Genomic DNA, 22,970 nt, shown 5'->3' with positions numbered 1-22,970 from the left:
GGTTGAGGGTAGTGTACGGCACAAATGCAAACTTCACACTTTTTGATATTTCGTCTTGAAAATTCAAATGCCAAACTCACAGTTAACCACTTCTGCTTCTATAAATCCTGGTTATAGATGACAGGATTTGTGAGATATCAGCTAAATATGTAATTACAGTTACCATAAGTCCAGCCACAGAATCTCAGTGACCTACCACTGGTGTTCCATTAAAACAGTTCACCTCATCGGACCCTGCATTTAAACACTTAGAGGCACTTTGCTGCCTGAAATAGGCCACTCGTGCTGTCCAGACCATTGCAACCTATTTCCCTGAGCACAATCTACAGACATAGCATTACACCATGTCAGGGCTTTTTCTTTTCCCTTTCATGCATGCACGAATGCCAGCACACAGACCTGTTCACATTTTCAGGGACATTGCATTCGATTTTATTTATACATTTATGTGTACTTCAGAGCGACATATATATATATATATATATATATATATATATATATATATATATATATATATATATATATATATATATATATAAAGCATGGAAACTGTTCGTGCACACAAGGTTGATGTACAAGTGCACAAGCTCTGCGTCTTGTGCTAGAATGACCCATTTTTATGAATTACCAACAGAAGCAGAATAGTCTACATTCATGAAGTCTTCCTCCTCCCCCCTCTTTTTCTTTTGCATTTCATAAAGGCCGTTCAGGAACACTTCTTTCACCTTTTCATTCTTAGATTTTTCCATTCTAAGACTCCAGCATTCTGTTTTCTGCTATCTGATTTGAAGCACATACAGATAAGCCCGATACCCTGGCAAGGTTGCAGCCTTCACTCACAAAACACAGACAGGAAGTGAATCATTAATAAAGCAGACAATATGCAAAGAGCAGCATCTGACAGATTGAAGGCATTACAATCAAATGCTCTATGATGCCAGGAAACAAAACAGCTGTGATTAAGTAAGAAAGCAGCGTAGATGAGTTTACAAGGGTATGAGGGAGGCTAAGTGCTAATTGTCAAACATAGTGTCACCTACATCCTCCTCTCACCACTGAGTCATTCTTGTCCATAAGTCTATTGAATTGCATGCTCCATATCTAATTTTTATGTCCATATTTTATGTCAAGTGATTCATATTTTAATGATGTATGTGCATATTTGTGTGTTTTTGTGTGTGTGAGTGAAAGAGAGAGAGCAGACCGAGGTGTTACTGTTATGAATTTGTTAATTATTATGTCATCTCACTCATGTCAGTGTGTTGTATTGTATTATTTGTTTTCTGATTTTATTATTACAGTTTATTGTTTCATGTTGTGTTGATGTCACTAGTTTATGTTTTTTTTTCTTTACCCATTAAAAAACCTGGCTGCTGTACATGAGAAAAATTGGTCTGAGGAGACTAGGACAGTATGGTGAACACACTGTTTAAGTCACCAATGGCTGCAAATTCAAGAGTTTTCTTTCTTTTTTTACATCCCAGTGTGAGTCGATAACCTGTATGCGTTGCATTGATTCCAACTCCATCTGCCTTTTCCAACTTAAGCATCTTTATTGCGTCTAAAAATCAGCAACCTCCTATTTTTAATGTGCCGCAATTGATGTACATGAAAATGTGTGTAAATATGAGTAAAGTGCACATACACTGCATTCTCAGACATATTTCTCATGTAAAGCTACCAGATTTCCTTGGCTCATTTGTTTCTGTTTGTATTTTCTTTGCTTAATTATTAGTATCAATTTGTATTTGTTGATGTTGTCATTAAATCCATTGTCATTTCATTTCATTTTGTGTTTTCTTCTCATGTTTCTCATCTTATCTCGGCTGTTTGTGTGCTAATAAGCAGTTGTTCTACATGTTTATCATTTACACATGATTATGACGGTGATGATTGTCTTTGTATACATGTTTATCAGCGTTCTCCTTTGTTAAACTCACTTCTGTATTCAGCAGAGCAGCGATTACAACACAAATAGTCCCAGAGGTGCATTAATCTGCCTTTCCCTCTGCCTCTTATCTGGACTGCCCAAATCTCCCTCCTATTTTTTTTTTTCTTTTTTTGAAGCATTTGATCACATTTCAAGGAGCATGATTGGAAAACTTCTGTGTCCAACTGGCAGAGCAGGAGGACAAAATCCCTGAACAGTGCTGATCTCTTCAGATGAGAGTCAAATAGATTATGTTTTCTGTCAGTCTAGACACAGAATTGAGCAAAGAAATATTATCTCCTGTACCTCGTGTTCATCTGAAAGACTGAGCAGGAAGTTTGGACAAAGCAAAATATCCTATTTCTATCATATTACTTTTTTTTTTTTTTTGCTCCTCACTGAAGTAAACACCAATAAATCTTGGTTTGCTAGATATGCCATGACACTGAAAGTGACAAGAAATGCTGCAAGAGATTGCGGGTTTTAACGCCTGAGGGTTAGAGCGGAAGAAGGCTTTAGGATGCATGGCATAATCAAAGTCAGACCAAGACGAGCAATACGCTTAAGTTGGTTATGTAAAACTTTGGTGCATTTTTTTCAATCCTGAAAATCCACTGTTGACAAGCGATGAGTCTCCACATTTAAGGTCAATAATGGACGTTCTGTTTAATTGAGATTTATGTGCTTATCTGTATTCAGTCGCTTAGTATTGCCCTTGCAGGTTTGAAGAGCAGTGTCTGACCATGATGTAAAAGGTTTGCCGGTGTTTTTTTTTAGTGGTGTGAGTCATAGTCGGTGAAGGTATAAAAAAAAAAAAGTATAGAGATGTAGAACTAGGAATAGTGTGTGTTGTATTGTGCAACAGGGAGAAAGCTGGGTAGTCTAACAATAACAAGACAGCTCCCACCTTTCCTGCCAACTCTAGTGATCAATACCAAGTAGACCAGACTCCATACGGCTTTCTTTGAGTCCCTCCCTGTCTTCCTCTTTCTAGCTCTGTCTGTCATTCCATCTGTTTCATAGTTTTTCACACAGGAAAGAGAAAGACACAATGTTCATAGAAGGTTGAACCCACCTCCCTGCCTGCAGACAGGAAGTCGCCATATATAGGCTTCTGTCTCCACTCTGAAAATCTCATAAGCTGCCTCTCTCCTCTCTGTGAGCAGTTTCCATAGCAACAGCATTTTGTTTCCCTCGGTGGCAGGAAGAGGGAGAGAGAGAGAGAGAGATAGGAGTTCAAAATGAGAAAGCGAATAGAGGACAAGGTTCGGTGTGAGATAAGGGCACGAGAGAGGTAAATATACCAGTCGGAATGAGGAAATAAAAGAACTGTGAGGCGTTCAGGAGATAAAGCACACAAGGGTCATGGTCTTTATGGATATGAACTGGGTTTTCTTGTTCTAGGATGAACGCCCGACCGAAAATAGCATTACATAAACCAAACTCAGACTGACTCACAGCTAGATTCACCTGGGTGGCTTTCAGGTCGCAGCTGAGATGAGTAAAAGAGCTGACAGCTACTTGGGCAGAGATATAGGGCAGCTCAACACTGTAAATAGTTTTCACATCTAAGTAATTATGATGGGTGGCCTTTTCCTCCCTCTGGCATGACAGTGAGACTCCCCGGGATTCTTCTCAGTCTGACTGTAAACCAGAGAAATCACAGGGTTTCACATGAGGCTGGAGTGAAAGAATTAAAGACTGAAAAGTGTTTGACAAGTTGGATTATGATCAACACCCCTTTGTGTACAAACACTAGGGGTGCAGGGAAATAAAGATACACTTAAGTCCTGCAATATGCTTCGTGATCCTCTGTCACTCCTCTCAACAGAGTACTACTTTATAATTAATAGTCTAAAGCAATTTCGGCCTGTGCAATTATGTAATCACAAAAGGCCACAATTTACAGATTCAGTGTGTAATATTTTTTATTCAGTGGCAGTTATTGTGTAAAAGTACAAAAGGAAAGTAACTACAGGTAGTGATAAAGGTTTTGCATTTTATTATGATCAATAATGTGTCCATTTTACTCGATAACCAAGTAAATATATTCATTCTACAAATGCAAAGTGCAATGGCCCGTAATAATAATAATAATAATAATAATAATAATAATAATAATAATAATAATAATAATAATAATAATAATGATAATAATAATAATCAACATGACTTCCTGCCCTGGTCTGCATGCAAAGATTTGTGGCAGACAGATTCGTGTCATGATTAAAGATTTTGTTGATGCTACACAGAATTGCGCTGAATACAAATGCAGATCTCACTCTTTCGATCACGTAGGAAAACAAACTTCTTAGACAGATTTCGTATTGCATATTGCAGTATGTTCTTTAAAAACTTAAAGGCTTACTTCAAGTAAAGAAATATGTCTAAGTATACTGAATCATAACCTGTGTAACATTATATGTACTGTGTTGTGAGATTCATGCGATGCACAGCCCTGATAAAAGCACAACAGATTACTTGTGTATTTACTTTCCTTTAAACTCTGCCTGAGACCAATTCCCAACATGTTTTTATATTTGATAGTTATTGATGCAGACTGGGCTGCTGCTGCAAAGCCAGAAGGAATGTATCTGATTTAACGCATTACAATTTCTAAAACTGTGAAGACTTTTTTTTTTTTTTTGATTAAAAACACTATTATGTAATGCTATACATGTTTCAGGTGCTACTTTCAGGTGCATAAAACAGTGCATAATGAATAGATAATAAGAGAAAATCAAAAATAAGTTCACCTGCTGCAAAACAAAATAGATGAAAAAGGAATGTGTTAACAACTAGAAAGTCATAGTGCTTGAAATTGCTGCCATACTGGTTTCTGTGGGTTCAAAGTAAATTGAAGGCTGAGATTGACTCATATATCATGGATTATATTCAGTGGATGAGGATTGGAAGTAGCACCTAATATTACACCTGACTGATACCTTTGCGTTTTTGGCAAACTGTAACCACTTCTGTCACTGGCTAGGTTTCATTTGCTAGCTGCAATAAAAAAGAGAGATGAAATGAATTAGAAATACAACTTATAAAAAAATAAAATGATCCTACGAGTGCGGAGGCTAACACTCAAGTTGTCAAAATGTAGCCAACAGCATTTTGGCAGAGAAGAGACTAGGGAGGTAGACAGGGAAATGAAGGGATTTGGATACTCATTTACAGTTCTGACTATCCTCGCGCTCCATCACCATTGCTTCCATGACAACCAGACAGGAGGTTACGAGGTGGAGGGTATAATCAGATTTTGTCTTTAGTTGCAGATGCTGTACCTCAGTCAGTCCAGTCCATCTAAACTGATGAAAGACAACGTTCATCCGCTTTTATTAGTGTCACCCAAACTCCAGTTTCATTAGAGTTAGTAGTGACGAGTGAAAAAAAAAGATGCAATTCGATGGGAATTATTTGAAGCTTTGTGAATGAGAGGGGCTTACTGAGCTGCAACAGTCCGTCCACTGTGGACACACACACACACACAGGTGGCTGCTGAATAAGTAACTCGTTTATATTCGGCTCACTGACTTTACTAAATCTGTTCTGGCTCTTTTTGTGAGTTTACTCTGCACAAAACACAGACAGACGTGCAAATACAAAGCCAGATTTAAGGATGTTTCCAGGATAAGACAGGACTGCACAATGTCCTCTTGTCTATTTTTGGACATGCAATACATTTTGGATGGGAGTATGACACAAGGGGCTGTGTAATCCCATTCTATTCACGGTAAAGAACATTATGTACTATTTAGGCTACAATAATGCTAAGAATGAAAAATAACCTTTCCTTTGTCCTCTGCAGGGGTCCCAGGGCTCTTCCAGCTCTCTGTCTTCTGCAAAAGTGTCCAACTCAGTGGAGGATGGAGATGGGCCTGTTACTGAAGGTGAGGAACATGAAAATGACAAGAATGTCCAATCTGTCCGTCAACGGGAAAAGGCAATGCACTTACAAATATCACACGTGTCTAAATCATGTGTTTGACCTTCAGTGGATTTTTTCTGCTCTCTATTTCCACTGTTTCTTCTGAGTTTAACATCTTGTCCTCTGCAGCTCTTTGTCTCTCACATTTCATCTTCTTGATATTCTTCTGATTCCCTTTCACTCTAACACCAATAGACACTGAAGTGATTAGAATTTCAACCTCTGTTAAGTTTGGCTGAAATGTTACTTTTCAACTTTAATATAAATATTTCATATTCACTATAGAGGATTTAGAGAACCCTCTGAATTCATTTTAATCATCCCTTAATGAACATTTAACTAAATACATATTTAGTTAGGGATTTGCCTTTTGGTTTGCATTTATCTTACTCTCAACATCTGATTTATGACTTTTTTTTTTTTTTTTTTTTTTTTTTTTTTTACAATTTACTCATTTATTCATGAACGTATTATAAAATTTCTAATTACTTCATAAATCCTATCATGCTGTGAATTAATATGATTGGTATAAAATGTAATAGATACCAAAGGCAATTTCCTTTAAAGTTTTCTAGGTTCCCTGTGTGAACATACTGTGTACAAAAATCACTCTCCCAGAGGTGTAAAAACCAAACCAAACTACTGAACAAGTGTAAACTGGTGCAAATATCTGAGTTTTCAGCTGCTCTAAACCTTCCTCTTCCTCTGTGGTCTTCCTCCCTACAGCTGAGGTTCCGGTTGATGAGGTTCCAGCTGTGCCGTCCTACATATCAGACCGCTACAAGGTCGGTCGCATGTTAGGTGATGGGAACTTTGCGGTCGTCCGGGAATGTGTAGAGCACTCCACAGGCAGGGAGTACGCTCTGAAGATTATTAACAAGGGCAAATGCAGGGGCAAGGTGAACACATACTATACACACTGACTGCAAGAGTCCATTACTACTATTATGACACCACATGAATGTTTAAGTAAAGATCATACATTTTCATATGCATGTTATACTTCATTCTGTTGTGTTTTGCTATAAATCTAATTTCAGTCCTCTTTCCAGGAACATATGATCCAGAATGAGGTGGCAATCCTCCGCAGGGTCAAACACCCAAACATCGTCCTGCTCATTGAGGAGGTGGACACTTACAATGAACTCTATCTGGTTATGGAACTGGTCAAGGTGAGTGGTTGCTCTAATTTTATTTGTATTCATATGCATTGTGCGTCATTGGTTCTGCTTCAGGACAGACTATCAGGTTTTGCTTAACTGTCATAATGATAGGTAGATTTGCATCTGTATATTTGTGCCTTTCTGCCTTCACCTCTTTTGGATTCATATGATGGTGATCATTATCTCTAATTTGAGAGAGAGGAGCAGGGGAGGCAGAAACAGTGACAGAGACGGAGCAGCAATATTCAACCAGTGAAGCAAATGATGAATTCCAACCAGTCACACAGTGTGGGATCGAGAGAATTGGTTTGTGGCCTTGAGCGCTTGCGTGTTCACATTTTTCATTCTTCATTCTCGCTCTCTGAGTCAAGAAATGTTTGTGCATAATTCAGGAGCCAAGAATGTGATCCATCTGTTAGTGTTGAGCTGTAGAGTACTACAGAATATAGATGAGTGGCAATCTGTGGGAGAAGAGGGTGTACGTGTGAGCGTGTCCAAAGTAGGAGGATCGAGAGGATGAATGAGGTGGAAAGAGTCGCTGCAAGAATGACAGGGCCTGAGAGTGAAACAGATGGATGCGCTGGAAGGAGAGTCAAGAGAGAAACACTTCAATATGTAGCTGAAAGTGTGCAAAACATGTGGTTGGCTTGGAAAGAGCCTCTACAACAAACTCATTCAGTACATTTTGGATGCCGGACTGCATGTGCCTGACCTCACTACATTTTGTGACTCTGATTAGAAGCAAATCTGTGCAACCACATTTTCCAAAACCCTCCCAAAAGAGTGGAGACTTTTATAGCAGCCGATGATTAATGTCTTTGGTTTTGCAACGCTGTTTTTAGTATCATTTATGTGCATGACATGGTGTCCATGTACTTTTGGCCATGCAGTGTAGGTATTAAGGTGCAGAAGGGCTGGTTAATGGCTTAGCTGTGGCATTTGACAGCTTTCATATTTAAATAAGCATTGCTGAGCAGGTCAGGCGCTGACAGTGTGTCTGAGCGTGTGCAAGGAAAGAGAGAAATTCAGCCCTATTTTAAGCGGCTGTTCCACTTAGTCCAGTCAGGGAGAGAGACACACCGAAAGCAAAAGAGAGAGAAAGTTAAAGAGGTGAGAGGAGGACGAAATTCAAACAGAATAGAAAATATGAGTGATACGGAAAGAGAAGAGTCCTGGGTGAACAGTGGAGAGGATAAATAAAAGAAGAATTTGTAAATGAAAAGGAAATATTCAAGGCAGTCGGTGGGAGGAGATGTTTCAACCAAGGTGAGAAATGAGGACATGGTTTACCCCTCCACCTGCTGAGTAGACAAAAACTACTCAATCAACTTTTTAGCCAAACTCTCCAACTTTTAAGCAGTGAAGACAAGTTAAAATTAATCTGTCAGGTTTTGTGTGTGAGCGCTGAGTTCCTTCCACTGACAGCCTGCCCATCCATCACTGTTTGTCCATAGGGTGGAGATCTATTCGATGCCATCACCTCAGCCAACAGATACACAGAGAGAGACGCCAGCGGAATGCTTTACAACCTGGCCAACGCTATTAAATACCTCCACAGCCTCAACATCGTGCACAGAGACATCAAACCTGAAAACCTTCTGGTGAGTTCACACAAAGTGGGTTTGTTTGTATGTGTGTGAATGCCATGTCAGACAGGTTACTGCAATACAGCTCGTCCTCTCTTTCCATCCCTTCGTTTTCCTCTTTTTCTGCCCCTCCTTTCTGAATGAACAGCAAAATAAAATCACTGGATCTTGACTCTCAGTTAGGGATGACTCATCCCTGCTGCCTTCACACCTCTAGCACACTTCTCCCTAGTTCCACCCATTTCTTCTCCCCTCCTATCATTTCACCTTCCCATCGTCTTCTCATCTTCTCCCACTTGTGTTCCCTCTGCTGCCCTGAATCACACCTTACATGTCAGAGTCGGAGCCAGACCCAGACTGTCTGTCACCTGCACAGACATAGAAATGTTCCCTTCCAGAGATAGCTGAAGGACTTATTTTGCCCTGTTGACCTATGAAGGGGTTTATACTCCTTTTTTCTCACCTCCCTTCCTCTCTAGCTTTTACATTTTAATAAGATGGAGGTTTAGTCAGCTCCTGTTACAGAAATATTAACTTAGGAGGGTGAGCTAGTGGTTACTTAACTCTACTAAAAAGAGATGTTATTAAAGAAAAACACCCAGATCCATATTTTCTGTGAATATTTGTCACTAAATGTAATGTGAATAAACCTTTAGAAAATGAACTAATCTACAAACATGATTTCTGCCTGGATCACATAAGATAAGATAAGACAAGACAAGACAAGACAAGACAAGACAAGACAAGACAAGACAAGACAAGACAAGACTTTACTGATCCCACTGTGGTGAAATTGCAGTGTTTACTGCGGCAAAATACAGAAAACAAAATGAAGAAGACAGGCAGAAGATTTAAGAGTGAAACAGGAAAGCAGATCAGAGTATCTGCTATTTATATTACTTGTTCTGTACATACATAATGGTTTTTCATCTTTGATCCATGGCTACATGTACACACCATCATAGTATTTCTTTTATTAGTAGAAGTACTAATGTCTTTTCAACAGTTGTACAAAAAGCAATCAAATACTATATTTGCAAAAAGTATCATCTCTATAAAGCAGTAACCATCATAAAGGAACCAATCATAAAGTATTTTTATTATTTTTATTTGCCACCTATCCAGATAGTTGGAAGGTTGGTTGCAAGTGCCTGAAAAGATTTACTTGTACAAAGCTACTAAATAGAAATGAAAAGCCTTCAGGCTTTTGCCCCGCCCCCAGTGGTTGCGTCAAAAAGAAAAAGGTACCAGCAAACAATTACAGTTGTAACCTCCCCAGTCTACTGCAATACCCTTGATAGATCAGACCTAGAAATACTAAAACAACACATTAACTGCAGCAAACTTTCTTTGGATTTTTCTTCACTTTTTGACGAGGAACAACATATAATACTTTAGCAGTTTCAAATGAAAGCTGATTATACGGAGCCTTGAACATATTAGTTTTAAGACTCAGGAGGGGTGATTATTCTGACACATCCAGGTCATAACATCACTGCAGCTCTTTAACATCACATACTTAATGGCATTTATCATGTGTCTGTGTCAAAGGTGTATGAGCATGCAGATGGCAGCAAGAGCCTGAAACTGGGAGACTTTGGCTTAGCAACCGTGGTGGATGGACCCCTCTACACTGTCTGCGGGACCCCGACATATGTAGCACCTGAAATCATTGCAGAAACAGGGTAAAGAACATCAGAATCTATTTGGAAAGTGGTGACACTGTCCTGCCTCAGTCTGTCTCTGCCTTTTTTGCCTGTATAACACTTTGCTTCGTTTGTCTCGGTACAGATATGGCCTTAAGGTGGACATCTGGGCAGCAGGAGTCATCACCTACATCCTGCTGTGTGGTTTCCCTCCGTTTAGAGGGTAAGTGATGCCTTTATACTCCACACTCCTTATTGTTGGGGGAAAACACTGCAAAAATCTAAATCTTACCAAGTGCATTTTTCTCATTTCCAGTCAAAATATCTCATCACACTTAAATAAGACATAATCACTCAAAGAGTACCTTTTCAGTGAGATATATGAACTTAATTTTAGACAATAGATCTTGAAAATCTTATATCAAGAAATCTTACCAAGATAATTTTCACTTGATCCATTGACAGATTTTTTTCCTTGAATTAAACAAAAAATAAATAAATTAATTAAAAAAAATCTTGAATTAAGTAAAAAATATCTGCCAATAGAACAAGTGAAAATTATCTTGGTAAGATTTCTTGAAATAAGATTTTCAAGATCTATAGTCTCAAAATAAGTTCTTATATCTCACTGAAAAGTTACTCTTTAGGTGATTATGTCTTATTTTAAGTGTGATGAGATATTTTGACAAGAAATGAGAAAAATTCACTTGGTAAGATTTAGATTTTTGCAGTGAAAGCATTTTCACTGAAGAGTTTGAGTCCCCCTAGAGGCTGATAGGAGTAATTCAACTTGATGATTGTAGTAGTGTTTATACAGACAGTGATGAATAAATGTGTGTTTTGCAGGAGCAGCGATGACCAAGAAGTGCTCTTTGACCAGATACTTATGGGACAGCTTGAGTTTCCTCTGCCGTACTGGGACAATGTGTCAGAAACAGCCAAGGTGAATACATTTGTCTTAACCCATAAAGACTCAAACATCCAGTGGCAACAAAAACCACCTACTGAGCTAAAATGTTAACCCTTTCATACATACTGGTCACTACAGTGGACAGCTATTCAAAGCTTCTCTCTTGTATATTCATAGATTTTGTTGTTTCAGTTCCATTTCAGCCAACACATTGGGTGCTCATGCATCATCCCATACACTGCAATTGATACCATTACTGTAACTTTGCTGTTTTTGATAAACCTGATCTGCAGCAACATATTTGAGTGTAAAGCAATTGCTTGTTATTTTTATTAGACTGTAATTAACAACAAAAAGGTTGTTTTTTTTTTTCTTTCTCTTTTTTATTTTATTTTATTTTTTTACATATTATCTCCATGAAGTGAGTAATGACTAGTATCAGAGTATGTTAAAATGTGAAAAAACATCAGATTAGCAGCATTATAAATGTTTTTATTTCATAGTTTTCAAACAGTATATTAGTAAATACATGTTTCTTTGCTTCAAAAATCAAACACATGCTGAGTGGACATTTTTTGCTACTCCATGAAAAGCAGTTTCATAAAAATATTTTTTAATAACATTGTTTTTTTAATGCCTAAAGAGGAATAAAAACACTCAGGAAAGAAGGTTCTCATACCTCATACATGAAAGGGTTTATAACCTCTGATCCACTAATCCTAGCAATACATGTAAATAATTGGTGTAAAATACAGTTTTTCTTCTTTTCATGGTCATCAGATATGACCCATTTGGACGTTCAGAGGCTCGGTAGTGAGCATAGAAACACCAGCATCTTCTACAACATTAATTCACCAGTAAAACCCATGGAGTTTGATAAATGCTAGTGGATGGTGACACTTGGTTTATGTTAAATTAGTGACATATTTTGCTAAAAAGTCACTTTTTCTTCAGTTTTCTCTCTTTCTGTTATTATAATCTTTGACTATAATTTGAGTTTTGATGAAAATCTACATGATCAGTGAATTAAACGTAGGAAAATAACCTGATCTTTACTGTAAAAACACAAAATACAGAGGATAATATTATAATAAATGGTGATAAATCACTTAAGAGAAGTTAAATATAGAGAAAAAACTATTTTGGAAACGCCACTTAAGTAGCACTAGGTCTTTATTTGTTAAAAAATGTCTTATGTTTGTGCACATGTACATGAAAACTAATGAGTGTTTGTTGACTAACAGGAGCTGATCCGATCCATGCTGGAGGTGGAGGTAGATCAGAGATACACTGCCCTTCAAGTGCTAGAGCACCCCTGGGTCACTGTAAGTACAGTATTATCTAACCAACATAGAATCTGACATGAAACTATTGTTGTATTTTTAATAAAATATACAATTTTCTTTGCTCATCTTCTTCATTCTTCCCTTGTGTTATTTAGGATGAAGGTCTATGTGAGAACGATCACCAGTTGTCAGTAGCAGGAAAGATTAAGAAGCACTTCAACACCAATCCGAAGGTCAATGACACGACTGCCGGAGTGTCGGTCATCTCTGTAAGTCACAGTAAACACAAACCAGTTTCTATCTTTCCCTTCAGTTCTTTTATTGCACCTCTAATAGAGATGTTGAGGTGACGTGGCTGTCAGATTGATTATGCTGGTTTTTTCTTTGTGCTCAGCTGGATGACAGCTTTTCTATGCAGAGATCTGGGTCGTTGGATTTCTACCAGCACCCGGCCATGTACTGGATAAGGTACGACAGGTTTGCATAGGGACACAACCAGTGAAATGGTCACAAACCAGCAGAAAATGTCTCTGCAGTGGATGTCCATGCCCTTCCCTGTGTGCTTCCCTGCTGAATGGCTGCTGCTGTGTTGCTTTGACAGCTTCATGTCGTGATCTTTGCTTGGCTTTGTGCTCTTTTTACCCTCACTCCCTGTGAAGACAGTGTCACTTGTACAGCCTTGTTGTGTGTGTGAGACTAATAACCTTTATGAATGTGTCTTTTTAATTTGTGTGTTAAAGAAAATGTGCTAAAAGAATCTATTCCCAGATATGCTGCCACTGTTTTTTGTTCTTAAATAATTTCTTTGTGTATTCTGCCTTTGCAAAGAAATAACATCGTTCCTGCACTTGCTGCATTGTGTCTCTGCTTGATGTGATGCTCACCCTGTTTGCCTTCATACAGCGACTCCTTTCCCTGACACCTCTTTGTTTGTTTTAACCATTTGATGCATGGAGGACCACTGTGTTAACATGAGACTGGACCAGAATAGACTAAATAAATAAATCAGTAAATAAATCTAGGATATCAACAAAGAAAATCTTTCATTTGTCAAATTCTAAATATCATAATGAACATGTCCCACTTTTTTGCACACTCTATAGTTTAATGTCTGAGCCAAAAAAAAAAAAAAAAAAGATCCCAATAGAGTAATTAATACTGTGGTATTTAACAAGAGCTTGTTGGTTATAAACAACCACAATTCATTCATTTTGTATAGTATTTTATTTATTAGTACAGGGAATACAATGCACATTAATGAACGTATTAAACAACATTAGATGTATATGTGAACCTATAGGCCATAGGCAGGTAAAAACAGAAGATTAAAAAAAACAGCACAATGAATACAACACATTATAACACAGTATACCAACAAGAGGTGCTGCCAAACGTTTACTGTGGGTTAGAAGCAGTACAAATATTCTATAAAAACAGAAACTATCTGAATACTATAAGAATGAATTAATAGCCAAAGCAAATTTATTCATATCCAACAGTCCCTCAAAGAGCTTTACAGACTATGTGTAATTACAGTCATGTTGGAAATGAAACATTTCCAGTGATAATTGTTCATTATTTACTTTTACTTTAGATTTCCTCATGCCTATTTTCCTCATCCAGTTAAACTAAACTGATGTGCATGCTCTCTTGGTCCTCTGTGACGCATTACTGCTGCTGGATCTCCTCAGTGCATCTAAATGCGTTGTTTTGCTTTGCCTTCCTTTTTTAGGCCACCTCTCTTGATAAGGCGGGGCAGGTTCTCAGACGAGGACGCCACCCGGATGTGAAGCTGCTGCCTTTGCAGATAATGACGACAGTAACAACATCAACAACCAAAACCCTACGGGCAGCGCCACCCAGTTGCCTCCCTGGCCTGCCCACGGCCCCTCCCTCTCCGACCCCCGACACTTGCTCTGACCCTTCCCCAAGCCCCAGCCTCCCATCTGACTCTGATGACATCTCCATCAGCTCAGCCAGCACGGTCCGCTCCCCCAGCTCGCCCTTCTAGACGACGGGGGCCGAAGGGGAGGAGGGGGAGGAGGTTGAGGGAAAGAGGAGGAGGAAACGAACAGGGAACATCCTCATCCAGCTCCTCCATCTAAATGGAGGAGGAGGAAGAGGAAGTATCGACGTCCCCACACTCTCCCAACTAGGGCTAGGGGTGAACGGGGAAAAATACTGTTGAGGGTAAAAACAGAAATGAAATCAGAGAGAACCTTTATGCTCCCCTGAATTCATCTTTCCAAACTGGAAGGAGGGACTGAATGGACAAACACGAGGGTGGAGAGGATGGGCGACGGACTCAAGAGGCAACAAGTAACAGGGATCATGAGGAAGAAGGAGAAGCTGGAACAAAGTGACAGGACTTTTATTCTTTCTTTCCAACATTCTCTCATCTGAGCACATGTTACAGAGCTCGAGGAGCGACAAAGGCCGACAGCACTGTTTACCTTTCAGTGATGATCAGAGCTCGACATGGAAACTTCCTTTTGGTGGAACAGCTCTACCAAGGCAATATGAGAATATGGACCAGTGTTCATGTTTTATTGAACCTTATTGCTTCATTCTTTCCTCACTGCATTTTTATATATATTTCTCTTTTTTTCATGATGATATGTTTTTTTGTGGACTTGGTGGACTGAAAATAATGGTGTAGAAATAGAGCTCGGAGATATCGACGTAGACTTCCGTAGGCTTCATGAATAGTGTAATGTGACAAATGATGAGAAATTTAAAGTTTGGAAAGGAAGGATTTTTTTTTTTTCGTATAAAACATGTTAAAGAAAAGCATTTGTTGATAAAGAAAACAGATCAAAGACAGCACTTCTATAGTATATGCTATACTTTCTGTGCTCCACACAGTGTTGGTGATGCCTTCCTGTAATGTTGGATTACAGTATTACAGTTTACATTTTAAATGGACTGCTATTGCCACAATAATGGTGCATTCGATTGCTCATTGTAATTTTGTTAACTGGTTCATTCATGACATTACCACCTTGACAAAGACAACGACAGCATCTGGGTGCTTGTGTAGCAAACTCCACAGTTTTTTCCCCATAAATTTCAGTATCAAACAGCATCGATCTCATACTAATCTTAATATTTTGTAACGCTCATATACACACATAAAGCCTTGTTTACATTTTTCTGACAATGAAAACATTTATCCATTCATACATTCCAGCAGTAAAGATAGATATGATTGTTGTGGCCTACATGAACCACTTGAATGAGGGTTTGGAAGCTGTGGTGGTACATAGGCTGCTTATTTGCACAAAGTACTGCAGTCTAGATGCAGTGAAACAGGTCTGAGAGAACGTCACTTGGGATAGTAGACGACCAGCAGCACTCTTGGAACGTAGTAGAATTAAAAGCAACAATGGAAGAGGAGTTATTTTAGCTCTGTACAAGTCAATCTTAAACCTCATTCATAGCTTCATTCATTCAGATGAAAGCATGACAGACATACAGTAGCCTATTCTTATAAAACAAAACAGTTTAGTGATGAAGTATTGTTTATATGTTATGTAAATAACATAATTTTATTTATTTTGATAGTTAACAATACAGTATATTTCTTTACTAGTAGTAAGTATATGAGAACTGTAAAAAAGGAAAAAAAAAAAAGTCATACATGTGTATCAGTCAGTCAGCAATGAAAAAATAGAGGAGATCATACAGTAAGTCAGACAGATAGTTCAGATTTTGACTTGACCATGTAGATGAAAGAGATCTACACACACAAAACTGGAGGAAGAAGAGGCCGTTGTTCTTGTCAGAAACTGGAAATGATGTCAAATGAAAGGGTATTTCCAGTAACTGATGTGAGACTTTACAAAAGTAAAAGTGGAGAGGGATTTACATTATTTTGAAAAGATCTCCCTGCAGTCGTCACTCTTGTCTGTTAATGTATTTAGCATATTCTCATTATCACACGTATACAGTAATGTGCCACCATATTGACCTGATCAGTATGAACTCGATGTGCTGTTGAATTCCACATTCTCCAGCACCTGGGCATATGGGGTTTACCAAAGTGCTCTCACAGCTGCACCACAGTATTACAGTCTGTTGCAATACCAATACCTGTACCTCTGTTCAACAATGGTCTATCAATAATAATAATTAAAATATGTTTCAAAAACAAATGCGTTTTGTCTCTCTTTTGGTTTTCATGTCATAGTCAAGCCAAGGCATTTTGTTGAGTATTTTTTTTTTTTTAAACTTAACCCATAAAGACCCAATACTTTTGTGGCAGTCCCAAAATAGTTTTTTTTTTTGTCCTCTATATTTAACTATTTAACTTTTCGTAAGTGATTTAGCACCATTTATTATATTATCCTCTTTATTTTGCAGTTTTTCTGTGAAAATCAGGTATTTTCCTACACTGAATGTATTGATCAAGTAGATGTTCATAAAAGCTAAGAATAAAGTTGAGGGTTACTTTAACAGAAACAGAGAAAACTAAAGAAAAAGTGACATTTTCAGCAAGGATATCAGTAACTGAACGTAAACAAATGTCGTCATCCACTTTCACTGATCCAACCCCATGGGTTTTACTGTTGAATCAATGTTGTAGAAGATGGCAGTATTTCCCCTTTAAGAGCCTCTGAACATCCAAATGAGTCATATCTGATGACCATGAAAAGATGAAAACTGCATTTTACACCAGTTATTTACATGGACTGATAGGATAAGTGGATCAACAGGTATTAAACAGTTACATCAGTAGATGGTTTTGGTTGTCAGAGGCTGTTTAGGTCTTTATGGGTTAAGTGGGGAAGCAATTCATGTATTTTCATGAATAACACAACAGACATTTGTACATGAGACTGGGCAGATACTTAATGTGTAAGTGCGATGTTAGTGTAGATAGAAATCTATGTATTGTTGTCACATCCTTGCAGTAAAAAACATAAGACAGTCAAGTTGATCTTCAAGTAGGCTGTGTGAAATTTGGTTCTCGTTCAGTATGACATGAAATTTGGTCACGGTTATAATATGTAATGAAATCTCAACATGAAATAGTTGTCTGTGATGTAACATTGTCATAGCAGCTGAAGATACTGGGTTGTAGTAGGGCATGATTAGGTTAAGCTGGTCATGATACAGTATGTGATGCAAAATTTTATATATGTATGTCAGTCAGCAACAAAAAAAGAGATCACAAATCAGACAGATATCACACAGTGTGATTTCTACTTAACCATGTGGATGAATATGGTCTACACAGACAAAACTAGAAGAGGAAAAATACTGTATGTGATGTGAAATTTTGTCAAAGAATAGAATGTGATCAAATTTGATCACAGTGTAGTATGACATGTGGTCATAGTATAATATACGTTGATTTTTTGTAAAAACATGACATGAAACTTGGTCATAATGTACAGTAGCAGAAAAAAATTATTAGACCATCAAGTCATCCAAACAAAGGTTATGCAATCTAGTTGTAACTCCTGTGTGTATCATGTGAATAAAACAGACAGAAAAGAAAACACAGAATCTCTAGAAGCACTGTTTTTGGCAGTACAATGCCATAGATATTGATGTAAGAACTGAAGTGATTTTGGTTATTATCAAGAAAACATGGAAAATGGATAAATATCAGCTCTGAAATTAAAAACTCTTATGAGCTATTTTTGTTGTTATCACTATATTTGTCCACACAAATGTACCTTTAGTTGTACCAGGCATTAAAATGAACAAGAAATTTAAGAAAACAAGGGGTGGTCTAATAATTTTTTTCGCGACTGTAGCATCTGTTTAAACTTGGCATCGTATGAAAGTTGGTAATATTATAATATGTGATAAAATTCGGCAAAAATATATTATGACATAAAATGTGGTTATAGTGTTGGATGAGACGAAACGAGGCAGATAATTTCTAAAAAAAAAAAAAAAAAAAAAAAAAAAAGCTGTTGTGTTGGTCTCTCGTGTTACCACTAGGGGTCACTTTAACACAATGAAACGTGCAGCGAAGAAGAACAGCCCTTATTCTCAAGTGGACTAGATGTGTCAAACCGAGAAAGTAGCACAGTAACCGGCAAGAAATCTGAATTTCTCTGGAAAATCATGGGGAATTAAAATCACACCGTTTTAACATAGAGGAAAGACGCTCAAACAAAGACTGTGAATAGGAGAACATTTTGGATAATGTCAGTAAACGTGTGTGTAAGCTAACTGTTAGCTTAGCTAGCTTCTGCTACATCAGATTTAGCCAGTGAACGCTGCAATCATGAGCGAAGATGACAACTCAACACCGGCAAACAAAGACAAAGACTCCACTCTGCTGCTCACCAAAGACGGACAGAGGTACTATGTGAATAAGAGCGGAGTAGTAGACAGCAGAAATGTGGTCACCCCGCACGAACCGGAGAACAACGCCTCCTACGATATGGACGATCCGGACGAGGAGAGCGACGTCCTGGACACTTCTGACCTCAGAGACAGCGCCGCCAGCCCGGAGGAACTCAACGACGAGGAGACATCCGAGGGAGACAACGCTCCCAAACAGTGCACATACGAAGGATGCACGGAAACCACAACACAGGTGGCCAAGCAGAGAAAACCGTGGATGTGCAAAAAACACCGCAACAAGATGTACAAAGACAAATACAAGAAGAAGAAGAGTGACCAGGCAATGTCCAGTGGAAAACTTGATGTAAGAACTGTTACATTTATTTGTTTTTGCTGAAGATATTGCATTAAAACCCACATTTATACAGTCACTTGAAATCAGGATTATAGTGTAGCTTGCAGGGGTGTTAAACATGTGGGCCGCGGGCCAAAACCGGCCCTCAGTGGGTCCAATCTGGCCCATGGGATGGATTTGCAAAAAGGTAAAAAAAAATACGTTGAAGATGTTCACAGTCAAGAGCAGAGGTGTCCAATCCTGGTCCTAGAGATCTACTATCCTACATATTTTAGACGTTTCCCTCGTCCAGCACACCTGACGGTCATTATCAGGCTTCTGCAGAGCTGGAGGATAGGCTTATCATTTGAATGAGTTGTGTTGGAAGAGGAATACATGGAAAACATGCAGGATAGTAGATCTCAAGGACCAGGATTGGACATCCATGGTCAAGAGTGTCAAACTCATTGTAGTTTAAAGGAAGATGTTTATATTTACAAACTATCCTTTCACAAAAAATGCAAGTAACCTATGAAGAACCTAAGGCTAATGACGTTCATTCTGTCTTCTGTTAATGTAATTATATTTTTTCTTTTTTCTTTTGTTCAGAGTTGAAACTGTCAAGCAGGTAACATCGAAACACTATACCTTGTCTGAACAAAAGAAAAAAGAAAAGTATAACTATGAAGAACCTACAATTTCTTAGGATAAATAAGTGTAGTTTTAACAATTTCATGATTGTTCTTAAATGTTTTGTGTCTTTGTAGATCCGTGATGATTGGTGAGCTATAATGTACGTAAGATGAGGTATAATAATCTTAAGAGATTTCAGGTTGTACATGGTTGTTCAGGTTATTTACACTTTTTTGTGAAAGTATAGTTTTTAAATAGAAACATGTTCATAATGTAATTTTACTTTTTTTGTAGTAAGACAAAGAGAAAATTTTTGAGTTGTCATTACTTATAGGTTAGATTGTTGTTATTTTATTCATCTGGCCTGTCTCAGACCAAATTGGGCTAACTAAAATGAGTTTGACGCCCCTAGTTTACAGTATCTGGACTGGATCCATTATGCTGTGACCCCTCTCTGTTTCCAAGACTTTACTGAACCACAGTACAGAGCCAACTATTTCTTTGTTTCTTTTTTTCCTCCACCAGGAGAATGCAGAGGAGCGGCCCGTTTCTGTGAATAAACAGCGCTTGGGATCCATGGGAGACCGGCCGGCCAGACCCTCCCTCATAGAGCAAGTCCTTAACCAGAAGAGACTGGTAAGATCATAAGCAAATTACAGGAAACAGTATTCTGAGAGTTAGTAAACTGATGCACCCAGGCATACACAACATTTATTACAGACCAGTTCCCTTATTTAGTGAGGCGATGGTGCTGCAGGAAAATGTTTCCTATAACTTTAAAATCTCTGTCTTTCAGCAGTTGACTATGATTTACCACAGGTTAAGACAAAGTAACTCTATACTGTAAGGAGAAATTAATTATTAACTGTTGTTCTGGGAGAATATCACTTAATCAGTGAGCAGGATGGTTTGGTACTGTTGGATTTGTATGTGTGAATCTATGCATGCGTTGAACATGAAGTTGATGTAATACCTAAGATGGTTGTATTAAATTAGAGAACTAGAGCTGAGTGACTTTTTTTCTTAATGTTATGAATGATTCATAAGTTTAATTGATTATTTTCTGGTTACATGAACTGATACAAAACCAGGATTGAAATATACTGTTTCTGTACTGAAGATACATGCCATTCATGACTGAGAAACACATTCACAGTTAATACATCATAAAGATCAAACAGGTTGAATTTTTTAAAGCCAGGAATGTCTCCAAAAGAATAATCTCAATTTTATAAAACAGGCATTTTTCACCATTTTCAAGAAGCCACTTTGGAGCTGCCCTCCCCAAACGTAGGGTCACAACATTAAAATGGGTCATGGACCTGTTTTTACTTGGTCACCACTTGTCAGAGTAAAAGACAAAGTTGTGTGAGATGCAGATTTATTTTCTGAATGAATTATAATAGAACACGCTCTTACTATAGCTAAATGTCTGTATGTAGAATGGAGACAAGAATTATGTAAAAGGTGCACGAAGATGATATAAAAGATGCAATTAGATGAAAATGTTTTAAACCTAAAAGATTCAACAATACAAAAAAGACAAAACATGAGAATGATGTAAAACCATAAATGATAAAATCACCCCAACATTAAACAAGATGTTAAAAAAGAGACTTTCAACAGTATAGTGAGTAAAAATGTAGGCATTATATGAATTCAAGATGTATTTTTGTAAATTTCAGTCCCAAGGAGGCTTAATTTTTTGAGGCATCTTGAGCCAAAAAGGGAAGTGTTAAAACAAACACTTATGTATGGGATAAAAATAGCACTTTTACCCCATATGTCATAATTAAACACTGTATTCTCTATCTTCAGCCTTCAAAGTATATTCATTCTGTTGCTAGTTTCCTTCCTCTGAGAGGCAGAAGGAACATTTCAGCATTAGTTTTATTTAATTTTTTGATAAAGGAGACATCAGTTATGTATGTTTCATCTGCATTTACTTCCTGTGTCTTCCAGTCTTTGCTCAGGAGTCCAGAGGTGATCAGCTTCCTGCAGCAGCAGCAGCAGCTCCTGGCCTCGCAGAGCCGCAGCCAATCACAGCAGCAGTTCCAGGGCTGCTGACACTGGCCCGTCAGCCACCGTTTACTGTAGCGTTTGTCCTGTTTCAAGCACTGAAGTGACTCCTGTGATTACAGAATCAATGTATTCAGACACTGCTGTAGTCTAAGTCATCGACCAGAGAACTACACAGAAAAAAGAGTAACAGATGTATGTTTTAAAGGCGTGGGGAGGCTGGTGCAGATTTCAGGACGTAGCAAATCAAATTCTGTCTAGCACTGATGAGGAAGGGAAATATCCTAAATTTACACCTATATTTATGTCCGATTTCATGTAGTGATTTTTAATTTTAATTAATCCTGGTCAGATCCATTGTTCCTGTAAGAGTAAACCTTCTATAAAGTGGACTTGTGAATGTTCTGGCACTAATAATGAAAGCACTGGATTCTAATTGATCATTCAGATGCATAAGAAGCATCTGTTCCCTTTTTATATAATCTTATTGCTTATTTGATTTTTAGTTTGTTTTTTTTTTAAATATATGTATTTTTGAGAAATGAAAATTTCAGTTTCCTTTTGTGTTCAAGTAACATATAACTGTGTGGTATTTTAGACAGTTTCCTCTTAAATGTAAATGAATTATTGATCTTTGTTGTTTCTGCTTTTGAAGAGAAAGTTTTTAGTGTGACAATCAATACTTTAATACATGTCTGTAGCATCATTTCAACATGACAGCCAAGTGGAACTTTCAGGAATTTTAAAGAGGGGCTTTTAAGACTTTAAATGCCAGTTTACTAAAAAAAAAGAAATACACCAAAATAAATTAAGAATTGTTTGTTAGTTCTGATGACTGTGTATAGAAGATAATAAAGGGTACAATCTGGTAAAGTTTGCTACACACAGAGAAGTCACATACTGTATTTTGTTTGTGTTTTTTCAGTTGAGTCTATATGACCTGGTCTGAATACAAGATTAAAACAATGATTCAAACATGAAGGAACTTCTTAGACTGTGTGTTTATTTTTTCCGTGCAGGATAGAGTAAGCGTTGCTGCAACTGAGTAAAAAAGACAATCATTCTTAAAGAAAAAACAACTTTAATGGAACAAGTAGAAATCAACCAGTACATGAATCCAAACATAAGTAAATAAAATAAGCACATGGAAATACAGTACATACTACCATAATAACATTTAAACACTTTTCAGTACCTACAAATGTATCCCATTTATTCTTGTCTTG

General features: G+C 37.7%; 2 protein-coding genes across 3 annotated transcripts in view; both read left to right on the top strand.

Annotated features, from left to right (window-relative positions):
- The window catches only part of dclk1a (doublecortin-like kinase 1a), a 67,145-nt gene extending 52,778 nt beyond the window's left edge, over window positions 1-14,367 (top strand). For both annotated transcript variants that reach the window (XM_030154351.1, XM_030154350.1), the window contains exons 7-17: window positions 5,742-5,823; window positions 6,588-6,760; window positions 6,914-7,033; window positions 8,479-8,625; window positions 10,162-10,295; window positions 10,402-10,479; window positions 11,103-11,199; window positions 12,411-12,491; window positions 12,608-12,721; window positions 12,847-12,920; window positions 14,185-14,367. In XM_030154351.1, the coding sequence (XP_030010211.1) occupies window positions 5,742-5,823; window positions 6,588-6,760; window positions 6,914-7,033; window positions 8,479-8,625; window positions 10,162-10,295; window positions 10,402-10,479; window positions 11,103-11,199; window positions 12,411-12,491; window positions 12,608-12,721; window positions 12,847-12,920; window positions 14,185-14,242 (1,158 nt within the window). In that variant the 3' untranslated portion in view covers window positions 14,243-14,367. The remainder of the gene's footprint in view (window positions 1-5,741; window positions 5,824-6,587; window positions 6,761-6,913; window positions 7,034-8,478; window positions 8,626-10,161; window positions 10,296-10,401; window positions 10,480-11,102; window positions 11,200-12,410; window positions 12,492-12,607; window positions 12,722-12,846; window positions 12,921-14,184) is intronic.
- A 4,329-nt stretch (window positions 14,368-18,696) lies between these two features.
- Window positions 18,697-22,725, top strand: rfxap (regulatory factor X-associated protein). Its single transcript, XM_030154364.1, has 3 exons — window positions 18,697-19,122; window positions 20,251-20,361; window positions 21,688-22,725. Exons 1-3 carry the CDS (start codon window positions 18,697-18,699, stop codon window positions 21,790-21,792), a joined length of 642 nt encoding a protein of 213 aa, XP_030010224.1. The 3' UTR covers window positions 21,793-22,725.
- Window positions 22,726-22,970: the final 245 nt, after the last annotated feature.

This window comes from Sphaeramia orbicularis, chromosome 14 (assembly GCF_902148855.1).
Source record: "Sphaeramia orbicularis chromosome 14, fSphaOr1.1, whole genome shotgun sequence".
Taxonomy (NCBI): Eukaryota; Metazoa; Chordata; class Actinopteri; order Kurtiformes; family Apogonidae; genus Sphaeramia; species Sphaeramia orbicularis.
This window is presented reverse-complemented; position numbering and strand designations above follow the sequence as displayed.